Source organism: Mastigoproctus giganteus, chromosome 7 (genome assembly GCF_048544385.1).
Source record: "Mastigoproctus giganteus isolate SK-2022 chromosome 7, ASM4854438v1, whole genome shotgun sequence".
Taxonomy (NCBI): domain Eukaryota; kingdom Metazoa; phylum Arthropoda; class Arachnida; order Uropygi; family Thelyphonidae; genus Mastigoproctus; species Mastigoproctus giganteus.
In genome coordinates, this window is record NC_143581.1 from 3,365,380 (window position 1) to 3,392,999 (window position 27,620).

Consider the following 27,620-nt stretch of genomic DNA (forward strand, 5'->3'; position numbering starts at 1 on the left):
ATATAAAAATAAAAAAGAACATTCTTGGAGTTATTTCGGGGCCTTGTATTGAGGCATGATGTGATACTTAACTTGTTTTTCAGTTGATGGCTTTGGCTTGGGCAATAAAAATATCCCAGTGACAGCTCTAAATTAATGGAAAGGGGAGAAACAGGAGGCACTTCTACCTTTTTCCTGCTTCTAAGCGATTTTATGATTTCCCCAATAAACTATTTTCCTCAACAAACTGGTAGGAAGTTTCGGCGCTTTTAGATTTCTAATTTTATCACATCATTATCAAGGTGTGCAGAATTCAGAGTGCCCTCTGGTACTTCTTTATCAATGCACTTAACACAACATACGATTTCGCTCCTAACAGGAAGTCAGCTGACATTTTATAAAGGTCACGCTAGATTCTTGTAATTATTGCGCTGTCTCCAAGGTGTATAAGGACATTACCAGAAACAAAATATGGTTCGAAAAGGGCAAAATTATTGTGTCCTATTTAAGCGAGTCCAGTTTGATACTTCAGTGGACGCAGGATTTTTCCCCCGTGCTATTTTTCATAAGAAAACTGACCTTGGAAGGGTTCACAGAAATTGAGACTCCGTGGCTTTTTTTAATCAGTGTATTTTTGTATCGGGTGTCCACGAGCATTGACAGACCCCACTGTACAGTAAACGTAAACGGAAAAAGGCGTAGAAATTCCTGGAGTGTGTTCCTTATGCTTTCGTCCAAGGATATTGCTGAACACCCACATCGCGTTTCGTTTGGCGTTCGTTAGCACCACCAAGATCCCTAACAAGACTCGACAGGACAGGCTCGTTACTGCCGGTAGTTCATTAGGGTTCAACCGGGGGGATTTCTCACTTGTTAACATACTTACCACCAGGGGGGTTCGGAGTGACGAATTACTTTAAGATACCACACAAAGGGGGGTATTTTAGATCACGTAGTTGGGAAGGTCAAGAAGTCTGTCTTGCGTCTAAATAAAGAAATTAAAAGAAAAGGAAGGCAATATTAATTGCTTCAGTCACATTGAAGTGTCCTTGCTCGGACACCTCACGAAACAGATTCAGGATGCACGGGGTGAATCTACCTCCGCGCATCTTTCGATACTCCATTTATATCCGACTGTCAAGTCAATATGCACGCCACTCATTTCAAAATATCCTCGAGACAGCAGCTCACCTTTCGTTCGAAACCTTTAAGAATAAAACCGGTATTAAAGTTTTGGCAATGCACGCGCAGTAAACCCTACTTTATTTAATTTTTTTTAAAACTGTCGCTTCTCAAAATAAAGTGGATGAAACGTAATTTTGAACGTTTCTGGTTATGGGACAAATTAGATAAACTGATCCGATATAATTCCTCTCAGATGTGGTGCAGCGACATATTATACATTGCCACTCGCGTAGTACGTGCACAAAAGATGTACAGTACATTGAGTTATCTGTTTCTTATGGACTGAAGAACCAATCGAAATCCTTTTAAAACGCATAGTAATATGAGAAAGGTTGTCTCGTCTAAAATCGGCACTAGGACTTAGGTGAAGCGATTGTGCAAAACTTTAAGCTTCGTTTTACCCTTCTAACAGGGCAAGCCCTGCATTCTAGGAGAACGGTACAAGAATTAAGGTTGGAGAAAATGAGGGAAAGAGCTTCCTTGTCCGCATTCAGGTAGCTCCTTTTGTGGTGATTACTAGAGGTGAAAAGATTAAATTGATTATTTAATTTTCTTCTTTTTTTTTATAATTCTTAGCCCAAAGCCCTCCTAGTCTACTGGCCTTATTTTGGGGCGGATTGTAAACATAAATTAAATCGATTAACTAAACAAATAGAGGGGTCGAGTTCCCTCTGGAATAATTCTCATAGTTCCCTACTCACACATTTCAAAAACTTTTGATCGTGTTTGGCATAAAGGTGTTCCAAACAAGCTTCCATCTGATAGTTTGCCAACTGTTTTTTGTGATTGGGTATCCAGTTTTTCTCTCTGGACACTCAATATGCTTGATGGTAGATGGCGCTCTGTCTTCTCACTTCTCCATAATGGTGGTGTTCCGAAGGGTTCAGTTCTTTCCCCCATTATTTTCCTCTTGTGTATTAATGACCTTCTTCCATTGACAGGAAATCCTATCGATGGTTTTGCTGACGATAGCACATGGCATTCCACCTTTCAATTTGAGAAACCTTTCCCTGCACAAGCAGCTTCAACCTCTCAAATATCCACCACCAATTCCTTGAAAGCCGATCTCCAGGTAATTCTCCAGTGGGGCAAAGACAACTTAGTTAATTTCAATCCTTCTAAAACTCAGTCACAAAAAAAGGATTCTTCTGCACCTATGCTTATCTTCAACAACACTCTGATTTCTAGCCAATATCGCATATCCCTATTATAGGGAATACCCTGACTTCTAATCCCTCTTGGCATAAACACATCACAAATATTTGCCTCCTCTGCACCTAAAAAACTGGGTTTTCTCTTTCCCTCTCGGCATTAGTCTTCTTCTAAACAGCTACTCATCCTGTACAAATCTCAAATCCGCCCAAACAGTGAACATTGTTCCCGCATCTGGAGTAATGCCCACATAAACTCTCTCTCTCTCGCATGCTTCTAGGTTCCATTCAGAAGAGGGCAGTTCGGTTAATTAATGACTCCTCTCTAACAGAGTCTCTCCGCTCGCTGTCTCCTAGACGTACTGTTTATCTGCTACATGCCTTTTCTACAGATACTTCCATGGGCACTGTTCTTCTGAATTTGTTTCTATAATTCCCGCTCTCTCTTTCAAAACAGTCCGAACACGTGCTGCCACCAGCCAACATCCATTTACTGTCCAACTTCAAACTCACAAATCAAATTTTCTTCTTCCTCATTTGTCCCTTCATTTTCCGTTTTCTTGAACACCCTTCCTTCACACGTATTCCCCAAAAATTACAATCTACCGAAATTGGAATGTAATGTCAACAAATATCTTCCTTTGTCTTCTCAACCTCCAACCCATCCACGGTACTATAGGTTCTAATACCTCTCGTGTTTGGGGTTTTCATAAAAAATATTTTAAAAATTCGGAATACGAACACAAATTTCTTCTTTATCTTTCTCTTTCATCAAAATAATTCCATCACATAAAAGCTTCGGCATTTCGAAGAAGGAATGCTACTTCCTGAAGTTATAAACCAGTCAGCGAAGTTTGTATTAATTTCCCTGGAGGACACACAAAATCCACTTTGTGTTACTTGAGCGATTCGCCTCCTGTCCTCCCTATTCTACGCCCCCCAACCCCCCATACAACTTTCCTTCTGAAACGAAAGCCGAATTTCGGTACAAGTATCGGGCCAGGTGCTAATGGCAGAATGCCAGCCGACAGATCACTCCTCCCCTCCGGAATTACCCCCTCTGGTGCTTTCGCACGTTCGCAACCACCCTGTGACAGGTAAGCTGATGAACGACCCTGTCCATCCGGTATTCGGACGGCCACCCTGGCAGATTTCTTAGGCAGGGGATCCTCTACGGAAGTCTGTTTGTATTCAAGAAGGTGACGATGAAGAGGACTCGGTCAATGAGAGATGCGCGTGCTGCGAGAAGCTACCCACGATTATTCTTCGCGTCTCGGTTCTTTTTAATTGGATCTCGCTCTATCGACAACCGTACATAACAAAGTTCTTTTCTTGGCGTTGTGGATACAAAAAATTATGGCAGAATGGATATGGATCGCTTTAAACGCAAATAAAATGAAACGTCTGACACAGATGTGGCCTACTTTAATTGAGATATTGGAGAGAGGATGTCTAAGAACCCCGAGAGGAAATTTTCGGCAAGAGGACACAGGATAGGCCTTCGAAACAATAACAGGCTAAAAAAATCGATAATCGAATCTGTAATTTGTTCAGAGTAGAAATCTTGTTCCAAAATACCTTGAAAGTTATGTGCCTATCATTAATGAAAAATAATTTATATAATTTATATTAATTATATTTATATTAATTAGGTATATTTTCCCACAAATTGTGCAAATTCCATTGTTCTATTTTGTTTGGATTTCTTTTTTTTTTTAGGAGCGTTAACATATGTGTACAATGCTCCCATTGTCTTCACCAAGTCTGTCCGTCCACATGTAATAACTGGACTCCCAGTAGATAGATTTTCATGAAATTTTATATTTCGGCTTTTTAAAAAGATTTGTCCAGCCATTCTAAATTTCATTAAGATGGACCAAAAGAAATCTGAAAATTATAATATATTTTTTCGCACAATCACATAAGCCACCCATATACCGTATATTCGTTACTGTATTTCATACGTGACATTACTTACAAGGGATAACGTACGATGCCCCCAGGACCACAACTCTTACAACAGTAAAATGAGGAGAAGGTGGTGTGTTTGGGACTCCATCATTAGCCTTTATTTTAAGTGTATATACAGTAATGGATATTTTCCTTTAGTTTTTTCCAGAATCAACCAGATACTGAAATGCGCCTTCTTTTCATTTCTTTTCAGGGAATCCGTGGAGACGCTACTACGAGAACATGCTTTCCGACACTCTCCATTCAGGGCTCTCGTGACCGGAGAACTGTCTATTGATCAACATCCCTTGGCAGGAGCTGCAGGTGAGTAATTGGCACACATTGGCCAAACTGCATGCTTTTTAATGGACAGAAAACGTTTACTGATTTCAACGAATCAAAGCTCTGATTCGTTGAAATCAGTCACAGGACTGCTTGGGAATATCTTAATCTTACGAGTCATCACGAGTCCAAACGATTGATTGGCAAGTGAGTCGTCTTAAGGTTATTTGGATGACAGACCTTCGGAAACTGTTAACTTAAATATAACATGAACTCCTCTAAATATGGCAATATTGCTGCATTCAGGGGTCATCACGTGGCCTCGGTGAACTCAGAAACGCATGTACTACTGCTGTAATCTCGCATTGATCACCCAGTTAAGTTAGGCCTTCTATATATAGAGAGAATGAAAAATGATTGTACAGGGATGATCATCGACACAGATAGCAAAAGAATCAGAAACGGATCCATCTTAAGATCCGAAACAAAAGGCTGCTCAATAGCAAAGATGCTGTAATACATCTACCAACAGAGTCCATGATCTATTCGCGATGACCCTTTGTTAATTTCTACTTGAAGGTTTTAAATCTCTGGAGGTTGGACCATAATACTAGGTGTTCTGAATATTGTGATCGTGTTTAGACGTGTTCAGGGCGTGTTTATAAAAGCTGCTCGGATTTTTAGCGCATGCGGCTTTTGATTGATAAGAATGTATCGGAAGGTGGTGCAAACTCTAGTCTTAGATGTGGTGTAAAGTTGGTGTGACCCTCTTAAAAGACAAGAGCTTCATGCCCCAGAGTTTCCTTCGGTACAATGCATGACACAACCACCAAATTTCTATTGCAAGGTTGTTAGATTTCCCACTGGATATGGTGCTGGATATTTTGTTAACAATATATTTTTATATCAGCAATGTAACATCCGACAACAACACCCCTCTGAAAATACCTTTCGGAGTCACCGCATTGCTGCTCACTTTTAAGGCAGAGAAGAGATCTCCAAAGACAATGCAGAAACACCACCTCCAAAATCACTTTAAAGATTGCCTCCTCCCCACATCTAATAACTAGATATTCCAAGGCTAGGAACCATCTGTCCCTCGCAAGAACTTCAAGTGCAACTGAAACAGGTGACCACTATGAGGTGCAGCTGCGAAACACCAAAATTATACGGGAATATGTTGGCATGTTGGTTGTCCTCAGTGGAGAATGATGCGCATCAGAAGAGACAATATGGTGTTCACAGTGATGGGCACGTCCAAGCTAACGTAACTCAGCGTTATTCATTTTTGTACTGCGGAGGATGGCTCTCCAAAAGACATTCATCGGCTTGTAGAAAAAAGGTGTGCGTTGACACAAGTTGCAAAAGAAACTGTGGAAGGTTATGCTCACGCTGTGCACACGTCCATTTTATTCCAACAGACTGCTGTGCGGATTTTCATCTCTGATTCACTACGTTAAATGGTTTTCAACGTTCTGACTGAGAGGCGGGGTCAAGATACACAGCGGGCAACCCGCATTAGTAAATTAGGGTCGATCGAGAGCCCGAGTATTTATAATAGGATCAGATTAGCGTCTGGCGAAACTGAAGCGCGAATTAATATTTAATTTTAATATTTCTGAAGAGATTGGTAGTTGGTAACTGCACCGTTTTAAATTATTCAGAGATCCAATTCTGGTAATGTACACTTTGTTAATAATTCGCAGTTTATAAAACGTCGAATTTGATTCGGTTAAAAAGTTAGAGGCATATACTGTACTTTTCTCGATGATGTGCATAATATCGCCGCTAGAGGACATCACGTGTTAGTAATAAACTCCCAGTTGATTATTAATTAGTTAATTATCATTAGCTCTGTCGCACCAACTTAATTACTACAAGCGAAACATTCCAAATTCGTTGATCGATTAATGGTTAGTCCCAATCAATAACAAACCAGCCTTAGCACACACAAGTTTAAATACACGGAACATTCCAAAATATACATGACATTTACCTAAACTTCATAATTATCATTCTCGCCAAAATGCATTCGCTACTCCAAACCTACCTTGAATACAAATGTCCAATTGTCGAGCGCTCCATCGTGCGAAAGGGTTAATTAAGTTGTAGTTTGCAAACGTGCTAATTACCTGCCTTTATAAATATACGCTGCGCGAAGAAAAATACCAGAGTCGTTTATAAAGTGGGTGATGAATCTTCGATGTCATTTAATGAAGATTTAAATATGTTGCCCGATAAATTATAATGACCAAGACCGTGACGCCAAGTACAGCGTTCAGTGGTAATTGTGGTGCGCTCATTTGCCACCTTTTACATATGCATATTTATTCAATACGCGCACGAAATGATAAGGCGTTCTGAATATATTTTTTATGAACTCGAAAAGAGCACCACGCTCTTCTCATATAAATATTTCAAAATCCTTCCCAGTAATAGTAGAGAGTGCAGCAACCAATTCAGTTGGCGTTATTTGATTAGCGGTTAATACGCCAGGAACTTTCGAAAAGCAGGAACGCCAGTATCGTAAAATTCAAATCTTACAACTACGGATTGGTCAACAGAATCATTGGCTAACTTCACCACGAACGGAATATATTTATTTATTTAAAGACATTCTGGATGATCGGGTTGTGTCTCTTTTTCGAGACATTTGATGGACATTTTTTGATACTCTTGTATTAATATGTTTATTTGTTACTCATGATGGGAAGTAACAGTAAAATGTTAGGTTGTTGTTGTAGGGTTCCAGGAGCATTAGCGACTAAGGCCATATTGCTCCGTATATACCACGTGTGGTTGATTTTCTTTTTGCTGGATGAAAAACCCGAGTTTCCGGGAGAAAAAAACATGCTTCCATCGAAATTCTTTGATGAAAAAGGCCCATAAAATTCCTCATGTCATCGACGGGACTCAAACACAGGTCTTTCCACCCAGTGTGGGGAGGACAGCGATTCTACGACCTGTGCTACCCACGAGGGCAAACAGGAAGATATACTACTAATAAATTAGTAGTGAATTTGCTTTCTTAGGTGGCTTATTTCTTCTTCTTCTATTATGAAACAGGAGAGAAGTGTGATTTTTTCAGAGCGTTGTAGACAACGACACCCTCAGCTTTGTAAAGCTGAGGTAGCTGTTGAGGAATCCCACTTCTTTCTATCTAGTACTCACTGACGCATTCCAGGAAAGGCCTAAGATTGAACGTAAGGAAAGGAAAGGCCTAAGATAGGTGAGCTGGCTAATTTAAGGATCGAAAGGCCAGGCTGAAAAGTGTCCTGTTGCGTATGGCTATTATTTTCTTATCCCAGATTAGTTTGCTATCAAACCATATTCCTAGAAATTTACCAAAGACAAACGCATCTCCAGAAGAATGAAAAATATCCTGATGTTTTTCATTCTTCTGGAGATGCGTTTCTTTATACATATCTGGAGTCGATATTTAGCAATTTGTTTTTAGTTCTGAAGACCATATATTTGGATTTTTCGGGATTAAGAATGGGTTGATTTTTAAGAAGCTAAGTGTGCATTATGGAGAGCAAGTCGGAGATTTTGAGTTAGAGCTGGTTAGCGTCTTTATCTGCGAAAAGAATGGAGATATCATCAGCATACGCGACTACGTGGGTAGATGGAAGAACGTGGAGAAATTCTTTGATGAAAAGGATCTTTAACAACTGATGGCAGGATACAGGTTCACAAGGTCTCTATCTCTACTATTTCAAAGTAGCACACACGAGGAATGGTAGAGCATTCAAACTGGCCAGCCACGTCATTAGGTTTAAATTCTATAAAGAACGTATGGCACTATCTAGAATGGAAAATGAAAACACAACAGAATCCACGAAACTCGCATGAATTACGTGCTCAACTTTTCAGAATGGCCTGATATTGAAATAAACACTATTTAAGGGTCTACCTAAATGTCTCCAAAGAGAGTTCATGAGGTGATACAGTGGTTACTGGTCTAGTTTCAAAACTAGAATACGCCTTTGCCGAGCAGCAAGGAGCACACGTAACTCTTTATATGGGAATAAACAGAAAACCCCAGTCACCGAAATCCGACAGTCTCTCCATTTATACATGGACATTCATCAGGGACAGAGACTGTACTTGACAAATGTAATTTATACTTCGCACATACAATCTGTATTGCAGATGCAATACAGATTGTGTGTTTATTATTTGTAACCGAGGCACTTTAGTCTGACTATTCATTTTATTAGGTACGTCTAACTAACGGAGTAGATCCTGACTGTAGCCCTCAGAACAGCCTGGTTCACCGTGGAATGAACTCGACGAGGTGTCGAAAGCGTGCCACAGGAATGCTGGTCCATATTCGCTCAAATTCTTCCCACAGTTGCTGAGAATTGAATGGTTACAGATCTGTACTCTAAACAGCTCGTTCCACCTCATTGCACACATGATCAAATGGATTGAAATCAGCTAAGTGGAGAGGCCACCGCAGTGAACTGAATTCACTCTCATGCCTGTAACCAGTGTTGTACAATTCTACCAGTGACGTGGCCTATTATCCTGTTAGAGGAACGAATTCGCAGATGGACGCACTACAACCATAAAGGGTTGCGCCTGGTCTGATAAACTGTGTCATTCAAAGATTGCTTTAGCGGTATCAAGGGGCCCAATGTGGCATGAAAATTCCCCAACACTATACGTGCTGTTCCCCCTATATTCTGTCTTTGGTTGCCAATACAGTATAGCACTGGGTATTAATTTACTGACCTTTCTGTTGTCCTGCACAAATGCCAGGGCCTCTCTAGCAAAACGTGCTGTTTTCGAGCACAGGATGGCCATTGGTTAAATATTATTTGGTTATTGGATCAACTTTGATACATTCTGGTTTGGATTTAAAATAAAAAAATTTAAAAATCAAAAAGCCCTAGTTGTCAGAATTTACATAGATACAGGTGCACGCGTACATTTTAACCTTCCTCGTGAACTAAACAAGTATTATACTTTCAAACTGGTCTTCAACTGAGAACAAGCTTATCTCACGTCAATCGAATAAACCACTATGTTGCATATTTGGTTTACTAAATTTTTTCTGTAAACTTCCATTACTGAGTTTATGTATTAATATATTTTTATTTATTTATTTATGCATTAATATATTTTTATTTACATAATGCAACCCGAAATGATTTGGGGGCCTGTTTTTTAAAGAGAATTAATTAATTTGCAGATCACTAAATACAATTCACAATTTCACACTGTCCAAACATTAGAAACCTTTTTTCACTGTCCCATCTAGTATGGCCACCTTCTGCCCGATTTATAGCCCGCACACATCATGGCATAGATTCCATTTCGTCTCTGAGAGAGTCTAGCTCTAGATTTGACCATTCGTTCATCAGGATGTTTATCAATTGCTGTACTGTAGTCGTAGAGAATTGTCAAGTCGAACTGCTCTTTCCAACGTATCCCAGACATTCTTAATTGGATTCATCAGGAGAATTAGTAGGCCAGTGCAGATGTTGGAAATCTGGAAATGTTTCTCGAACCATTCAGATGCAGTTTTTGAGCGGTGGACAGTTGGGTTGTCGTCTTGAAAGAATCTATCGCAATCCGGTTGGTCCGATATGACAGAAAGATATTCATCGAGGTAACACAGTATGAGCGGACCTAGTCCGTACCAACATAATATACCATGGCTTCACGAGTAACCCATTGGTGCAAAACATGTAAATCGAGACACATCAGACCACATGATCTTTTTCATTGTTCCACAGTCCCTTGGCGTTGGCGACGCAACACTGCTGTCGAATATTTAGAATTTTTAAAGCAAAAGTGGCTTTTCCACTTTTTCTTTAAAAAATACCAAATTCCAGATTGTTCAATTTTCAATTTCCGCCACATAGCCCGGTTTGAAATGAGTCTTTCTTTGCCTAAATTGAAAAGTTCAATCATTTGTTGCACACTGGACCATCTATTGAGATGAACAATTCGCTTTAGATTCATACGGTCGCATTCTTGGAACGCCGACCCTCTGCCGCATTTCTTCCTTTTAGATCTGCATTCTCCTTCCGCCTTCCACTCATTGTGTACTTTGTAAAGGATTGCTTTCGACACGCCAGCCATTGCCTTCGTTTTCTCAATTGTGGTTCCTGCTAGATGTGCTCCAGCGATAAGTTCTTTCTGAAAACCAGAAAGATCGTGACTTGATCGACTAAGAAACCCCAGGAAAGCGTACAGTATTTATCTGATACCAAGGAACTTGTGGTCATACCATGTCACAACTGATATTTGCATATCGGCCTCCGTTGCTGAGCGATCAAATTCCAGGGTTAATAATACACGCGTTGCAGTTGACCGTGACCGTAACTTGCAAACTTCCCTGACCCTGAGTAGCCATCCCGAAGTATAAACTAAAAATTAATTTATTTATAACGCATATCATATACTACACGGCTACCCACATTAAACAACTTTACTACTGTTTTATCTGCGTACAGGCAAAAAATAGTGCAATACCACGACAACTCGTTATAAAGGCAAAATTTGTTCTGCTGTGAGCAATTAGACCTTCGCAGTTTAAACCCTACTAGCAGCAAAAACATGTGAATGAACAAGATAGTCCTGCAACTTTCTAACAATTTCTCTGAGTCCATCTATGAGTTATAACTTTGAATTTCCTAAATATTAGTTCGGTATTTCAATATTCACCATTATCGCTTTCTTTTTGTTCAATCACAAACGAAAGAGATAAAAAAAAAACGTATTTTTTAAAATTCAAACATGGAAATGAGTGACTGTTTAGAATTATGAAGATTTATGAAACTCTGTGGTTGTGCAATGGTCATGCAATACCATAAATTAATGCTGCGTAGTGGTAGCTACTGCCCCCTGAGACCCTGTACTGAAGGATCCATTCAAAAAGGAATTACAAATACCGTGTTTATATAAAGCAAAAAATCACAGTATTTGTTGAATTTGTCCTCGGTGGTGTCCCGTGGTTTCACTCGTTTACAAAATTTCGAGCTTTATTCTCGTGGAACTACGCTTCAGGGATCTTTTTCCTTGGGAATGCAGTGAAGAGGAAGTGAAAGTTTCTTCCAGTGAAGTTTTACGGTTTTAATCCCAAAAAATGAAAGCTACAGCCCAAAAGATCTATATTTACTCATGTAATGTATTTGATATTTTTGTAGTGAAGTGCTAAATAAATAAGTCTGGAGGGGCAAAAATTGAAATTACTGATTTTAAGTAACTGTTTTACCTTTTCTTCTTGCAGCTTTGGCTCGGGTTCCCACCAGCAGCGACCTCCTGTTAATGGCCAGCCAAGCTGGATCTCCTTGGAAGTTTCCTGGCGTTCCGCTCAGTGTCGCCGAGCTGTCCTCTCTAATGACCAATCCTCAACAGACTGCCGCGAACTTTGCTGGCCTCTACTTCGGACTGCCAAGGACATTTTTCCCGCCGGTATCCATGGTAAGCAGCAGTTCGGGAGCAACCAACGGAGTTCCAGTGACCAATACCGCCACCGATTCGGTTGGTAATAGTGCCCTTGCAGCTGCCGCTGCCGCAGCGGCTGCATCGACCCAGAGAGGTGCCGCCCTACCTTTTACATCCTTGGCGGCTGTGTCTGCCGCCAGCAGTCCCCTTCCTGCTTCTGCCTCCAGCTTGTACACTTCAAGACTCCACCTTTCTGGACTGTATCCCGGATTACGATTTCACCCCTATTTTCATCCTCGACTCTTACAGCCTTCGACATCGAAAAGCTCTATAGACCCCAACTGTGATAGCATGGTCCCTCAAGTGTGATTTGTCGGAGTTCACGGATTTCTGGTTGTGAGCAAAGGACAAATCAAAATCCTGCAGCACCGGACTGAAGAGTCTGCAGAAAGTTTTCTCTTACACAAACTAACACGAATTCACGTGCACAGCTCAGAATTGACGCCATTTTCACACTTAGACAAACGACCAATTAGACTAGAGAAGATAGTTTGCAAAGCAGGAAGACTAACAACTGTCTTGCGACCACGAAGGACTGAACACCAAAGGGCAGTGTGGAATATCTCTCAGGCCACGATTCTAAAGTTCCTTGATCACATTCCAAGACTCCGGTGATGTTATTACTGTGTGTTATTATTATTCTTCGCGTGTGAGTATGTGTGTGTGTGTGTGCGTGTGTGTGTGTGTATATGCGTGCGTGCGTGCATGTTTCCCACACTTCGTTGAAAGACGAATCTCAGTTCCTTTGAGATTATTTCCCCAAGAAGAAGTATTCCACTTTAGCTAAGAGGTTCTGATGTAAGGAAGGAAGGGCATAAAAAAGTGTACATTATCTCCTTCTGTGTACAGCCTGTGATGGTTTGAAAATGTGTAATCATCCTAAGAATTATAAATACATATGTCCTCGTCAGGTGTCGCTGTGTGTTTCTTTCTAGTTAAGTACGGCAGATATTTCATTAGAAACAGAAACAAATGATACTTCTAATAACAGATAAACCAATCTTAAATGTAAGGAGAACAGAAATGTCGTTTTATTATAAAATATTTATTACAAAAAAAGCATAAAGTTCTGTCATCACTTATAGTAAAATACCCGTTTATTCTAAACAGTTCCCCTTCTCTCGGCAACAAGGGGAACTGTTTAAGCAGCGGTTCTCAAACTTTAGTGACATAAGGACCCTTTTCAACGAAGACGTTTTCGCACTCCCCCCCAAGCTTCACAATATACTAAACTTTTTCAGTTTAGATGTTGATACAGACATTATTTGGACATAAATATCATCGGAAATCTCGGACATTATTCGCAAATCTCCTGACGCATCTTTATGGACCTTCAGGAGTCAATCAATGGTCCATAGTTTGAGAAACGTTGGTTTAGAACAAGCGCTAAAGGCAATTAAGACTAAGAAGTACGTCTGTACACTGTATTCTATGGCTAAGTTTAGCGGGATGAAAATCACAGGTTTTCATCACAAGAAACCCCATTTGCAATTACTTTCGGTGTATTTCGCCTAGGTTGACGCTTAAAACGTTCCAACTGGTAAGATTAAAACAAAAATCCGAAATGCTAAGCTGCCAATTGTCGATTAGGGGTTCCAACCCTTTGGTAATTAACTAGATGAAATGGGAACTGGTGTATAAAGTTTGCTGATATTAGAAAACCGTTTAACAAAATAAAGGCTATATTTATTTATTTATTATATTTTTTTTACCGAATCTGTAATCGTTCTCTGAGGAAGATTATACTCGCCACATACACGAAACGTCAGATTGAAGTACATTATCAATATCTTTTCAATTTATTTGTCAATAAAACACTGACATATGGATAAGTTTCTCCATAGAAGTCTTCACGGGCCCGGGCTTCGCCCAAGTTTGGGCCTAGTATCATAAATCATAATGCGGCTCGGTCGGGCAGACAATCGGGTAACAGTTGGGTTAAAATTTTAATAAATGTTATAAGAAGTATTTCAGGCTTAATCGAGTGATTTTTTAATCCAAAGAAAAAGTAATTTCTATTAACACGTAGCTCATGATAGAAAAAACAAATAACATAAAGTTATCTCGCGCTGTTTGTGTTGCAGTCGAGGATAACACTTGGACATCAGACAAGCTGACGCAGAGGTTTCGTGGTATGTGGAATAATTCAACAAAATTCTAGCAAATTGATGTATACTAGTTGTTGTAGAGCTTTTGGAGCATCAGCGACTAAGGCCATATTGCTCCGTGTATATTGTCTATAAATTGTTCTGAGGTCGATTTTCTGTTTGCTGGACGAAAAACCCGAAGTTTCCGGGAGAAAAAACCAAGTTGCCCTCGTCTGAGAACGACTAACTCAGCCGCGTTGTGAAAAAAGTCCATAAAAATTCCTTCCGTCATCGAACCAACTGTGCTACCAATGAGGTAAGATCACAGTCCTCTCCACACCGTGGAAAAGGCCCGAGTTCGAATCCTATCGATGAAGTGAGGAATTTTTATGGGCCTTTTTCGCAATCTTTACCACAAAAGTGGAATTCGTTTCATTTAAACGTTAGATCCTTAATGCATGCGTAAAAAAGAGAAGAGGAACAGTTATGACTCTTTAGAACAAACCTTAGAAGTTATAAATAATTTGATTAATCACATGATACAGTTCTGATGCAGGGCCTGGTTTCGTGCTTCAACTCGAGTAAGAGTCGAATGGAACTATCTTCGACTGGGCTAGGCAAAATTCTAAAATTTCGGCCCGTACAGTCCTCTATTTCTCCACGCCAACCTCAATCTTCCAATGACCCACATTTCCATATATCAATATTCCCAAATTGACGTACATTGTTCAGCTCCCCCCTTATGTGATGTCATTCGGATCACTTATTGGATAAATATGAAGTTTTATTCACACTTGGTCCTGGTGAGCCCTTTTGCAAGAAGGAGTTACAGTCACTGACCAAAAAATTACAAACCTTTTCCAATCGGCGTCAACAGACGTATGATATGCAAATGTCATAATATGACATGCAAAGAAACGTATGATATGCAAATGTCGGTTTTCATATCATACGTAACCCTAAGAACTGTTCTAATTTAAACCGGATTGTGTGTCAAAATGTAAGGTCCACTAAGCAGAAAATGTCAGAAAAATTCAATTTAGGCAAAGAAGGAATCATTTTCAACTAAACTATGTGGTGGGAGTTGAAGAATCTGATATTTGGTAGTGTGTGCTATACGCTATGTTTCTATGCTTCACCTAGCAGTGCTTCCTTTTTACCTGGATTGAGATGGATTTTTTTCAGGAAAATGCAACTATTCTCCCCCCATTTCATGAAAAAATTGCATCTGAATGGTTCGAGGAACATTTCCAAGACTTTCAAAGTCTGTCATCTCCGGTTATTCTCCAGATCTGAATCCAATTATGACTGTCTGGGATATGCTGGAAAGGGCAGTTCACCTTCACAGTCCTCTACCGACCACAACGCAGCAGATAACAAATATTCTGATGGAAGAATGGCGAAATCAGGATCTAGAATTCCTCAAATCCATGTGGAATCCATGCCACAACGTGCAAGGCCTGTAATTCGAACAAAAGGGGGAGCCCTAGTAAATAGTGAAGAAATGTTTTTAATTTTTGGCCAGTGAGTATAGTTAGCAATGAAATTCCGAGATTAGTGTCCAATGATGGTGTGACCTTTTAGAAAAGGATATGCTATGATGATGCCCACGTGATCTTCCCCTCCATAAAATGCTTAGAGAAATTTCCTATAGGATAAGAGGTCACTCAAAAATCTGTGGGCGATGATTCTTCTGTCTTGCACATGGAAATTTTCGTAGTAAAACTCATTGCGTTTAGCGCTTTCAAAATACAACTTTTGGTACTGTTAAACTACTGGTTAATATCCATGTTATATGACGTAATACACCGATAATGGTTTGTCGATCGCCTACTGTTCTCTCGTTTGCTACGTGGGAAAAACTGAGTAAGAACTGCTACAGTGCCAAGTGAGCACTAAAAATATCACAGTAGTCCATGTAAGCGCCACTTGAGAGTGCCAGATCACCGAATGATTCCAACTAAATGTAAATAAAAAAGAAATATCTACAATGCCGTGTTCGAAATTTCATAAGAGCTGCTTGTAGAAATGAAGTTGTGGATAATCTTGTAAAAATAAAGTGCTTTCTCTGGAAATCTTGGAGGCTACCAGAATTGGAGTCTATGGGCGCTCACACGTAGAACGCAGGTGACCATTTACCTGGAAGCAGCAGCGACCTGCAACAGAAGCTTCTCACTGGCTATGAACACATAGAAAGCAGTTGACCAGTGCAACTTCTCGGTATGGGATGAGATAAAGTTTTGCACTGGGCAACTGCTGGCAGAAGGCTGCGAGACAATTCTAGTTGATAAACAGGAGAACTGCTTGGCTTTCTAAGCCTTTGCAACTGCAATATTTCTTAGGTGGAAGACTCTTCTGCATCTGGAAGCCTTAGATTTGTAATGCGGTATGGTGCATGCCGAATTACCTAGAGTTCTGTGAAATTGTGGAGGCTTGAAACTGATATATCCATTGCAACTCCAGCTCCTTGTGCTGGAATTTCTGCTCTCGGCAGCTCCTGGCGTTGATATTTCTATTCTCGGCAGCTCCTAGCGCTGCTGGCTTTCCAACAGACTGTGAACAGATGCAGATCTTTCCAATGAAGTTTGGACTTTGTCTGAAATTTAATTATATGTATATTTATTTTTTATGTAATTTGATTATTTTTCAATTTGTTCATATCAATCTTTTTTGGTCATGGCAGGTTTTTTTCCCTCCCTGTACTTGGGCAAACAGGAGAGGGAATATATAAGAGTACCGCTAAATTATGTGTAACTGACAGCGGGTTGCCATTGGTTGGCTGGGACTGCTTTAAGTAATAAATATCAAAAATATCAATGTGCCAACGCAGTTGGCAAGAAGCCTTTGTTGTTTTGCTTAGATTTGATCCTGCAATAACACCTTCCAGCTTGGTTTTGCTGGTTATTGAGTAACTTCTGTTGAGCTCTCTGACTATTGGTGGATTGCTGTTCCTTGAACTGTTTATCTTTTGGAGCTTACCGGCATTGACCGGTAATCTCCAAAAGATGAACAGTTCAAGGAACAGCAATCTTCAATTTTGTGAAGTTCATCGGTTTCTGTTGTAGCCTGCTTGTCCAGCTCGTTGTGCCTGTAGCTGAGTTCGGGATGTCCATTGTACAGTATAGTTGGTTCTTCATGTGCTAATTGATATGTACAAGGTTTCATGCACATAAGAATATTGTTAATATTTGCATATTTTACCATGGCTATATGCATAGCAGATTTTCCAGATATTTTTGGCTAAGGGCCCCTTTATTCAATAAATGAAAGAAAAAAAATTATGTGTTCATAGCCAGTGTCACCGGCATATCGCTGCTGGTTCCAGGTAAGTGGCTACCTGCGTTCTACGTGTAAGCACACTAAGATACCTACTGAAAAAGTTGGTCTACTCTTGCGAGGCCTTCCACAGGGCCGTGCTAATTCGCATTTTGTCACTGGACGCTCCTGAGTTTATACAATATAAGTGAAGAAGACTGTTTTATTATGAAGAACTTTTTTTCATGAATTTGTGATGAGTTATCACACTCCCTTCAGTTATAACTGCAAATGGTATTTCCTGAAATAATTTCTAAATGCCAAGGACAGCAATGCAGGATATTTTGGAAATGGTTCGAAAATAATTCTTTATAAATGTCTCATTGCCAGAAGTCAAAAACTAACAATAAAATAAGACAAGAATTAAAGGAATACATACTCTTATTTACAACACAATTAGAAAAGGGTAACAGAAATTTATACACAAAAGAAATAACACATCGTAAAGAAATGAATTCCAACTGTGAAGTCTGGCACAAACGCTATCACCGACTAGGATTATTTTTCAGTTTGAGCTTGTACCATTGATCGGCTTTCCTAGAACAATGAGTTCCATGCAGTACATTAGCATTGTGGACAATTCCGCTCTTCCTACACTGTGCCAACAACAGTATGAGGAGGACCTAATTCTGTTTCTCATGGCAATGCACCGTCATTCGTCACACCCTGTACTGACTTGGTTTGAGGACATGGGCGTTCAAAGACCTCATCGACCTGCTCAAAGCTCTGATCTTAACCACACTGAACGCCTTTTCAGATAAACTGGAACATTGGTTTTGAACAAGGCTAGGCCAGCATGCCCGAATTCACCATGCGGGAACTGACCGCATTTTGAAGGAGGAATGGATCAAAATACTGTCTTTCTATTGTCAATGGTTCGGAATTTGCCGACGACAAGAGATACGTAATTAAGGCCGTGGTAGGCGACACTTTATCAAATATTGTATCAATAAAACATTCTTTGAAATTTGCAGTTTCTGTGGGTACATCGTTTTGCTGGTTCGTTAAGGACATCTGGTATTGCGCAGCGTCTTGCGTCCTGCTTCTAGACGTGTTTTTTCATATTGATCTGTTTACATTAAGATTAACAAAATCAAGTCAATGTTTAATGTGGGCACGGTAAGTAGTGTACAGGAATGTTGTTATGGTGTATGACCAGCGTCTTAGCAGTCATAGAGAAGTGACGTGGATTCCGATCCTAGGAATCCTCCCCAAGGGAGAATTCTTCTTGTTCCAAAAATGTGCCCTTTTCCCTCTTATTGGGCATGAACTTAGGGATCCTGCCCTAGAGAGGATAGTCAGCAAGACGGGAAGGTTCTGGGAAAAACAAGTTCAAGACAGTGAAGAGAGAGTGGAACGTCTTCTTAAGAGCACCACAACTGAGATATTCGAAAACATAAAATAAGAATACTGGAATAAAAAGAGATTCATAGAGAGAGGTCCCTGATTCCACCTCTGCAGAGGTCAGAAAGCAGAAGACTTGTAACAAAAGGAGGGGAGGGGAGAGGGATTAAGCAGGTAAAAATGAATTGAATAAGTGAGGATAAAAGAAGGAGCACTTCCACAAGAGGGATAACACCACTTGCTTTTGGGGGTACCCCTTCTGTCCAAAAGGTTAGCTGTCGCAGAACCTTTTGTGGGGGGGGGGGGCGTTCACAATTTCCAAATTTATTCTTCAGGCATGACCATCTAACTGTTCTCAATAAAGATATGTCTACAGTGGCCGAATTGATGACTCGGCCCTCGTGTGTAGCACAGCTGGTAGAATCGCCATCCTCCCTACACCGGGTGGAAAAGACCCGAGTTCGAGTTCCGTCGATAACACGAGGAATTTTTATGGGCCTTTTTCACACCATAGCTGCGTTCGGCCGTCTCAGGTGAGGGTAGCATGGTTTTTTCCTCCCGGAAACTCGAGTTTTTCATCCAGCTAAACAGAAAATCGACTTCAGAACACATACAATTTTCTTTGGATCACATTTAAACCCTCAACGACCCCCTTTAGTGAAGATTAATAATAACAGGATTCTACTTGTCTCTGAAACTAAATTACTTGGGATTACAATCGACTCAAAGCTTAATTTTGTCTCTCATTTAAATAATGTAACAACAAATCTCAGAAGATTCACTGGTGCCATTGTAAAAATTTCTCGTTCAGACTGGGGACTTTCTAGACGTACCATGAGAATCTATTATAACGCCGTATTCCTTCCTATGGCTACTTATGCTGTATGGTTTCACAGGCTTAGAACTGTTAAATTTCGATTGAAGTTGGCTACTGTGCAACGCACAATATTATTATGTATGTTAAGAGCTTGTCGTACTGTTTCAACTTCTGCACTGCAGGTTCTTGCAGGTGTATTGCCATTGGACCTTCACGTAGCTTACAGAGGTCTTTGTTATAGGTTAAAAAACCAACTATCAACTGAATTTATGGGTTTGGTTCTGAATATTCATTCAGATATTAAGCAAGAACGTAATCGTTTGTGGAATGAAATGATAGATCTGTGGCAGACCCGCTGGGATAGGTCATCTGTCGGATCTGTTACTAGGATTTTTTTCCCTGAGGTGACCTTTTGTGTAAACCAGAAACCTGCTTCGTTCTCTTTAGACATCCTTCCTCTTAACGGGACATGGATCTCTTAACGAAAAAACTATGTCGTTTTGGTCTTTCTAGAACGGAAGCTTGTCAATGCGGGGAAAATGAAAATTGGAGCCACATTTTATTTGAATGTCCGCTGTATAAGGACTTTAGAGATGTTCTTCGTTCATCAGTTTCTACACTCTCTCATGGGCATGAAACTTTGCTGGTGGGAGACAAGAATTCTTATGTTGCTCTTCAGCAGTTTGCATCTGATGTTTTCACAACAAGAAGAATTAGTTATACGGCTACGAATAATTCTACTCCTTTGTCTGGTGGAGCTGCTCAATAGCGAGCAACATTCCCTAAATTTTATTATTATTTTATTTATTATTATTTATTTATTTTATTTATTAACTTTTTTTATAATTTTATTTATTTATTTATTTTATTTATTTTATTTTATTTATTATATATATATTTATTTATTTTATTTATTATATTTATTTATTATTAATATTAAATTTATTATTAAATTTATTATTAATAAATTTATTTTATTTATTATATTTGTATTTATTTATTTATTTATTTATTTATTTTATATATATATTTTTTTTTTTTTTTTTTATTTATTTTTATTTATTTATTTTATATATGTATATATATATATTTTTTTTAACCCACGGGGAAATTCCTTTTTTTTTTTTTTTTTTTCCTCCTCTGGAGTGGGCCCCCAGAGGAATCTGGCCCATCTTTTGCCAACATCAGGTGGGTCAGAGTCTCGAATTGAGACAGTGAGAGCTCCATTGACACTGGCCCACCTTCCCGTGGTGTGGACAAGTACCCAGAATCATCTGTCCAGGTGACTGATGATTCTGGGTAGCCAAGCTGTCATACACAACAACAGAACACACACATAATACACACAAACATACACTACTTATTTCTGGCCCTTCTACAGTGATACTGTTCTTCACAGAGATACGAGGCGGATATGCTTGCTTTCTTGCATCACATGCCTCCATTACTACTACTACTAACTACTACATAGTCGTCTGAATGGCCCGGGGTATGTTTAATACTTATATTAAATAAAGCAATTATTATTTTTTATTTTTCTGATTATTGGAAATAGAGGATGAGTATAAAATATTTATTGCATTACATTGTTCTTCACCAAATTTCATATAACTCCATTGACTGTATATTTAAATTTAAAAAGCTGGGGGTGGAGGATGCGGATCCGTCCCTGATTGTGAATAAAGATTTTCGCAAAACTTCACAAGTTCGATTTTCCTATTTTCTCACACGCGTCTGATATTCTTACGCGAGATGTTCGCGTAAGAATACCAGACACGTCTTTTCTCTGATAATACAACCAAGGCCAGAAGCGAAACGTCTAATTTAAATAGCGTCCCCTTTTCCTTTTCCCCTGAGCGAGCAAATTCCCCATTCTCCCACAATGTGTTTTAACCTGGCAGGATTATAAAGTTTTACGACTGTTCGGACAAATGCCGGCTAACTTACAGAAGTCAGAAGAGCCGTCTGGGTGTTAAAAACCTGAGGCGAGAAAAACAGGAATATTAAAGAGCTATTACCTGGAGACGTTGGGCCATAAAAGTAACGCTTTCTGCCTTTCCTCGCACTCATCGTTTCCTTCATAAGGCGAATGAGTGCCCGAAGCTGACTTTTATAGTTGTCAGTGCTGATTTTATCACACCTTGGAATTTCGTTGAGCCTTATAACCACCAGGTGTTACGTCACCGAGAGGCTCGGACTGTTAGAAGGTATTAACAGTTGCCCGCCAAGCAAGGGATTGGTTAAGTATACAGAGTGCTAAGCCTTGATATCGTTAAAATGGCAAATGCTTGATCCTGGATATCAAGTAGTTGCATCGTGTACTTATTATCTTACTTCGCTGGCTATCTCTTTAATCTCGCTAACAGGGCCCTCTGTTGTTCTTTAGGGATTTCTTCAATGCCGCGTTCTGTCGTTTGACTCCCTTCTTAAAATTACTTGTGACAACTGCCACAACACGCCAGCGACAATAATTTTCTAGTAGCGTTTATTGTTTCCTTAATGACGTTATTAAGAACAGAATATAGGCATTTACGAGGAAATTGTCCCACCGACTTCTTAACAGTTCGCCTTCCCACCATTGTCTACACTCGAGAGCGAAGAAAATTTCAAACCTTTGCTTGACATCGTAGAAATTTTGCGACTGCGTAGACAAGTGCGACTGTGGTTGTAAACCTATAGAAAATTGGCCACAAAAACAAACCATTAGCTCAAAAATTCTTGGAGAAATGAGGCCAAATGAAAAATTTGGAAAATTAATAGCCACAGTTACTCCTCTTGAAAGACGCTTCTCCGTTTTCTTACCACTTCGTGTAAATTTTGGAACTTCGGCAACCTTGATTTCCATAATTTTGCTATTGCATTACAGTTTCCAATGCACCAGCAATTGACCGATATTGTTAGACCACACTTGGAATACTGTGTCAAGTATGGAGACCTCACCTAAAGAAAGACATTGTGCTTCTAGAAAGGGTCCAAAGACGGGTAACTCGCCTGGTGAGATCGACAAAAGGGCGTCCTTATGAGGAAAGACTTCGAATAATATGCGGGATGCACCGTTTGGAAACTAGGTACCTTAGAGGAGGCTTGATTGAGGTGTTTAAGGCTCTGAGAGGCAAAAGTAAAATGAATGAGGACGAAAATTTCAAGGTTATAAATGATTGTAGAACTAGGTGCCAATAAATTCACGTTACGGAGGAGATGTTTAGACCGGATTTCAGTAAGTTTTATTTTAGCCAACGAGTTATAAATTACTGGAATAAGTTACCTACATGGGTGGTAGAGGCTGACAGTCTGAGGAAATTCAAAGGGCAGCTGGATAAACCTACAGGAGGAGGGAAACACATAGGTTGCCTGTTTCCTTTTTTCTTATTAATTATTATTTTTTAAAATTTCTTCTTCTTATTATTATTATTTTATTTTTATTATATTTTATTTTATTTTTATGATTTTTTTTATTTTTTATATTATTTTTTATTTTATTTATTATTATTTTATTTATTATTATTATATTTATTTTAAATTGTGATATATCTAAATTACCACTCTTATACCACGTGGAGTTTTTAATATATTTTATGTGGGGTATTTTAGTGGGGTAGTTTAATATATTTTAGTGGGGTAAATGCGCCTTAGTCTTAATTTAGGTGTTACCTAAACTAATATACATTGAGTAACGTTTCAGATACCCATCATCAGACCTTGCTGCTGACCGAATCCTCCTGCCGGATGCTCAGACCTAAATGGCCCATTTAGGTATAATACTAATACTAACTCCTTTTTGAAAGACAGTTACAGCAGGGCACAATGAAAAATTAATATCTCTTAGTTAATAACTTGAGCGGTAGGTGGCTCAGCAAGTTCCAACTAGGTTTTTCCTGTAACTATCTGATAGTAATTTGTTTGTTCACCACAGACTGACTCCAACATACGGCCAGTGGGGTAAAAATCCACCCGCAAACATACAAAATTATATAAATTCCAAAATAACATAAATGATACTAAGTACCTTAAAACAGGCAAATCACGTTCATAAATATACGACATAGAAATTTAAGTATTATTTACATAGATAGAAATTGTTTATATAGTTATGTTATTTACATACTTAAAATTTTTATATAAAAGCTCAGGTTAATTAAACTTTATTTTCTTCGAATTATTTGGAAGAGTCCTCAATACGACGAGGCGTTAATTCGGCCAGCGTGGACAGATTTTATTAAGAACAGTGGGCTTCTTAGATGATCATGCCTCAACTGACGAGAAGAATAAATTTGGAGATGGTGAACGGGTATTAGTATTACAATGAAATCCATTTTATTTATAAGTGCTCCATGACTTTTGATAAGATAGTGCATACAAATTAGCATTAGTATTAGCAGAGGCATATGATGTACGAAAGCAAGCTTGTAGGACATCAGCAAAAAAAAAATTCCATTTCGCCCATTCATTTGCTCCAAACGTTTGTCAAGTTCTCCCTTAAATTTATTTAAGCTATCAACTTCCAACGACAGATGGAAGTAAGTTCCAGAAATCAAACACCCGCTGGCTGAAGACAAACGTTGGCACTTCTATTCTACAACTGTCCTTCCTCAATTTGAATTTATACCCCCTCAGGTGAGTAATCTAAGCAAAAGGAAGAACCCCATCAGCATTCAGCTTCTCAAACCATTAAATCAGATCCTAAATCAGATCACCTCGCAGGTGCCTAGCCTCCAGACGCTGCAATTTGCAGAATTTATCTCTTTCTTGGTAAGAGCAACCCTTTCTTCCCCTCACCAATCACGTTGACATTCTCTACACTTGTTCCAGCAGCTCTACTTCTTCACAAAAACTAGGCCTCCAAACATGTACGCAGTACTCAAGATGGGGGGCTGACTACTGCCTTATAAAAAAGGATAATCACCTCCTTTTCCTTGTTAGCAAAATTGCTGTACACTGAGTGATCACTGAATTATGACCACCACTACCCCACTACCCCTATTATGACCACGTGAAGTACAAGAGTGTGGAGTTAGTCGACCTACGTAGCATAGATAAGGTGTCAGTGGTTCAGTCGGTAGTAAAATTCCGAGCGTGATGGGTAAAAGGAAGGATTTATCGGACTTTGATAAAGGACAGATTGTGAGTGCTCGACGAGCTGGTGCCTCGATTTCCCAAACGGCTGAACTGGTGGGGGGTTCGAGAGCCGCCGTAGTTAAAGTGTACCAGGAGTAGAGTCAAAATAGTCAAACAACGACCCGATGGCAAAACTGCAAAGGTCGGTTGATGCTAGAAGTGAGCGCCGAGTCCGACGACTCGTACAGGCGAACAGGCGCAGCATTATTGACGAGTTAACTACCCAATACAACACGGGCCAACCCGGAACAATATCTGGCATGACCATGCGTCGCACGCTCGCGCGCGTAGGGCGAGCGTCCTAACCAAGGTTCATCGGCGTAAAAGACTCGCCTGGTGCAAAGAGCATGCAAGTTGGACGTTAGAAGACCGGAAGAAGGTGTGCTAGTCGGATGAGTCACTTTATTTACTCCACACTGTGGATGGTCGCGTATGGATTTGACGTCAACAACATGAGGCTCTTGATCCATCATCCATGGTATGAAAAGTTCAGGCCAGTGGAGGCGGTTGTATGGTGTGGGGCATGTTTCACTGGCAGGAACTTGGACCCCTGGTGCATGTGGAACAATGTATCAGTGGTGTCGGCTATCGTCAACTGCTTGCTGACTGTGTACACTCCGCTATGTTACACTTTTTCCCGAATGGCGATGGTATCTTCCAAGATGACAATGCGCCGAGCCATCGGGTACTTGTTGTGCAGGAATGGTCTGAGGAACACAGTTCTGACTTCTAGCATAGCGACTGGCCTCCGAACTCCCTCGATATCAATCCCATAGAGCAATTGTGGGACACTATGGAAAGGCATATCAGGCGTCTGGATACACCAATCACCTCAATTCCTGCATTGCTGACGGCATTACACACAACTTGATTGTCTCTACCTCCCGATCGCTTCCAACATTTTGTTGAATCAATGCTACATCGGATAGCTGCTGCTGTACTGGGGACGAAAGGGGAAATTATGACCACCTAACTACGAAGTATTAGGTAGTGGTCATAATTCAGTGTTCACTCAGTGTATATCATTGACTACATCCCATGACCTGCTCCGGCAGGCCTCCTGCACTGCTCAGAAAACTTCATGCCGGGCTACACACCCCTACGGTCTCTTTCATTCTACAATACCTGAGTGTAGTATGTCAAAGTTAGTTTCATTTGATTTGATTGGATTTTGGTTTTTATGGGGCAAGGGCGACTAAGGCCATAATGCGCCAAGTCCAAGACCATCACAGTTGGTATCTTACGCTGAGGTTACTATCCATACGCAGTACTTTGCATTTGTCAATGTTCAACTTTAGTTGCCACCACTCAGCCCATCTGCCCAAATTTTCTGGTCCTGTTGCAGTAGCATACTGACGTTACTGTCATTAACAACCCTGCCAATCTTCTTATCGTCTGCAGTTTACAGACGATACGAAGAGCAGTATCCATTGATTACCATTCTCTGTCTTATCCAATTCAACCATCCGTTTATCCATAGCAACCACTTGATCTCAATTTCATACTGCTGCAATTTGTACAGCAGTCTTCCATGGGCAATAGTATCAAAAGCTTACCTGAAATTCAAGAATATGATATCAAAATCATTTTTTGCATTCAGATTCTTTGTGATAGTATCCAATCAAATTGGTCAGACAAGACTTCCCCTTAACAAATCCATGATGTATCTGAAATATAATGGCAGACTTTTCTAGATGATTCTGCAATGCTTCTGTAACCAGTGACTACATGATTTTCCCCAGAACAGAAGTGAAACTAACAGATCTAAAATTATAACTGTCATTCTTTTATTCCATTTTGTGAAGTGGGGACACATTCACATTTTTTTTTCACTTCTCCGGTCCGTGGGAACCTGCCTGAATCCAAGCATGTTCTCATAATGATGGCTAAAGGTTTCCTTACTTCCTCCTTTAATAGCATTAGCATCAGTTTCGGGATATGATGCAAGAAAGCAAGCTTATGCAGCATCAGCCACAAAAAAAAAAAAAAAAAAAAAGAAAACTTCCACTTCACCCCTCCGTTCGTTCGAAATACTTGTCCAGCTGAGCCTTAAATTTATTTAGGCTATCAACTTCCACAACAAGGGATTAGCATTAGCATTAGCATTAGTAGAGGCATTTGATGCAAGAAAGCAAGCTTATGCAGCATCAGCCAAAACATAAAAAAAATAATAATAAATAAATAAATAAATAACCACTTCCACTTCACCCCTCTGTTCGATCGAAATACCTGTCCAGCTGAGCCTTAAACTTATTTAGGCTATCAACTTCCACGACAAGGGATGGAAATCTGTTCCACCAAGCAACCACCCGCTGGCTAAAGGCAAATTTCCGCAGATCTATCCTACATCTGTCTCTCCTCAATTTGAATTTATGCCCTCTCAGGCGATTACTCTGAGCAAGAGGAGAAATCCCATCAACATTGAGCATGCTCAAGCCATTCAAGTCTTTATACACATCTATCAGATCACCTCGCCGGTGCCTAGTCTCCAGACACTGTAATTTGCAAAACTTAAGCCTTTCTTCGTAAGAGTACCCCTTTGTTCCATTCACTAATCTTGTTGCTCTTCTCTGTACTCGTTCCAGCAGCTCTACATCCTTCTTGAAATGAGGCCTCCAGACCTGTATTCAGTACTCAAGGTGTGGCCTGACCATTGCCTTATACAAGGGAATAATCACCTCCTTATCCCTGCTAGAAAAATTCCTGTATATCATTGACAATACACCATGAGCTATACTTGAAGCCCGTCTGCACTGCTCAGAGAAATTCATATCTGCCCGCACAATTACCTCCAGATCCTTTTCATTCTCTAACACTGTCAGTGTAGTTCCCCACAGCTCTGGGGTTTCTGTTTTCCATATGTACTACTTTACATTTGTCAATGTTAAACTTCATTTGTCACTTCTCAGCCCATCTGCTCAACCTTTCCAAATC

At 39.9% G+C, this 27,620-nt stretch overlaps 1 protein-coding gene across 1 annotated transcript in view; it reads left to right on the top strand.

Annotated features, from left to right (window-relative positions):
* The window catches only part of LOC150082438 (T-box transcription factor TBX20-like), a 104,827-nt gene extending 92,250 nt beyond the window's left edge, over window positions 1–12,577 (top strand). Inside the window, exons 6-7 of the mRNA XM_090378610.1 lie at window positions 4,480–4,589; window positions 11,791–12,577. Coding sequence (XP_090234736.1) covers window positions 4,480–4,589; window positions 11,791–12,317 — 637 coding nt within the window. The 3' untranslated portion in view covers window positions 12,318–12,577. The remainder of the gene's footprint in view (window positions 1–4,479; window positions 4,590–11,790) is intronic.
* The last annotated feature ends 15,043 nt before the right edge of the window (window positions 12,578–27,620 follow it).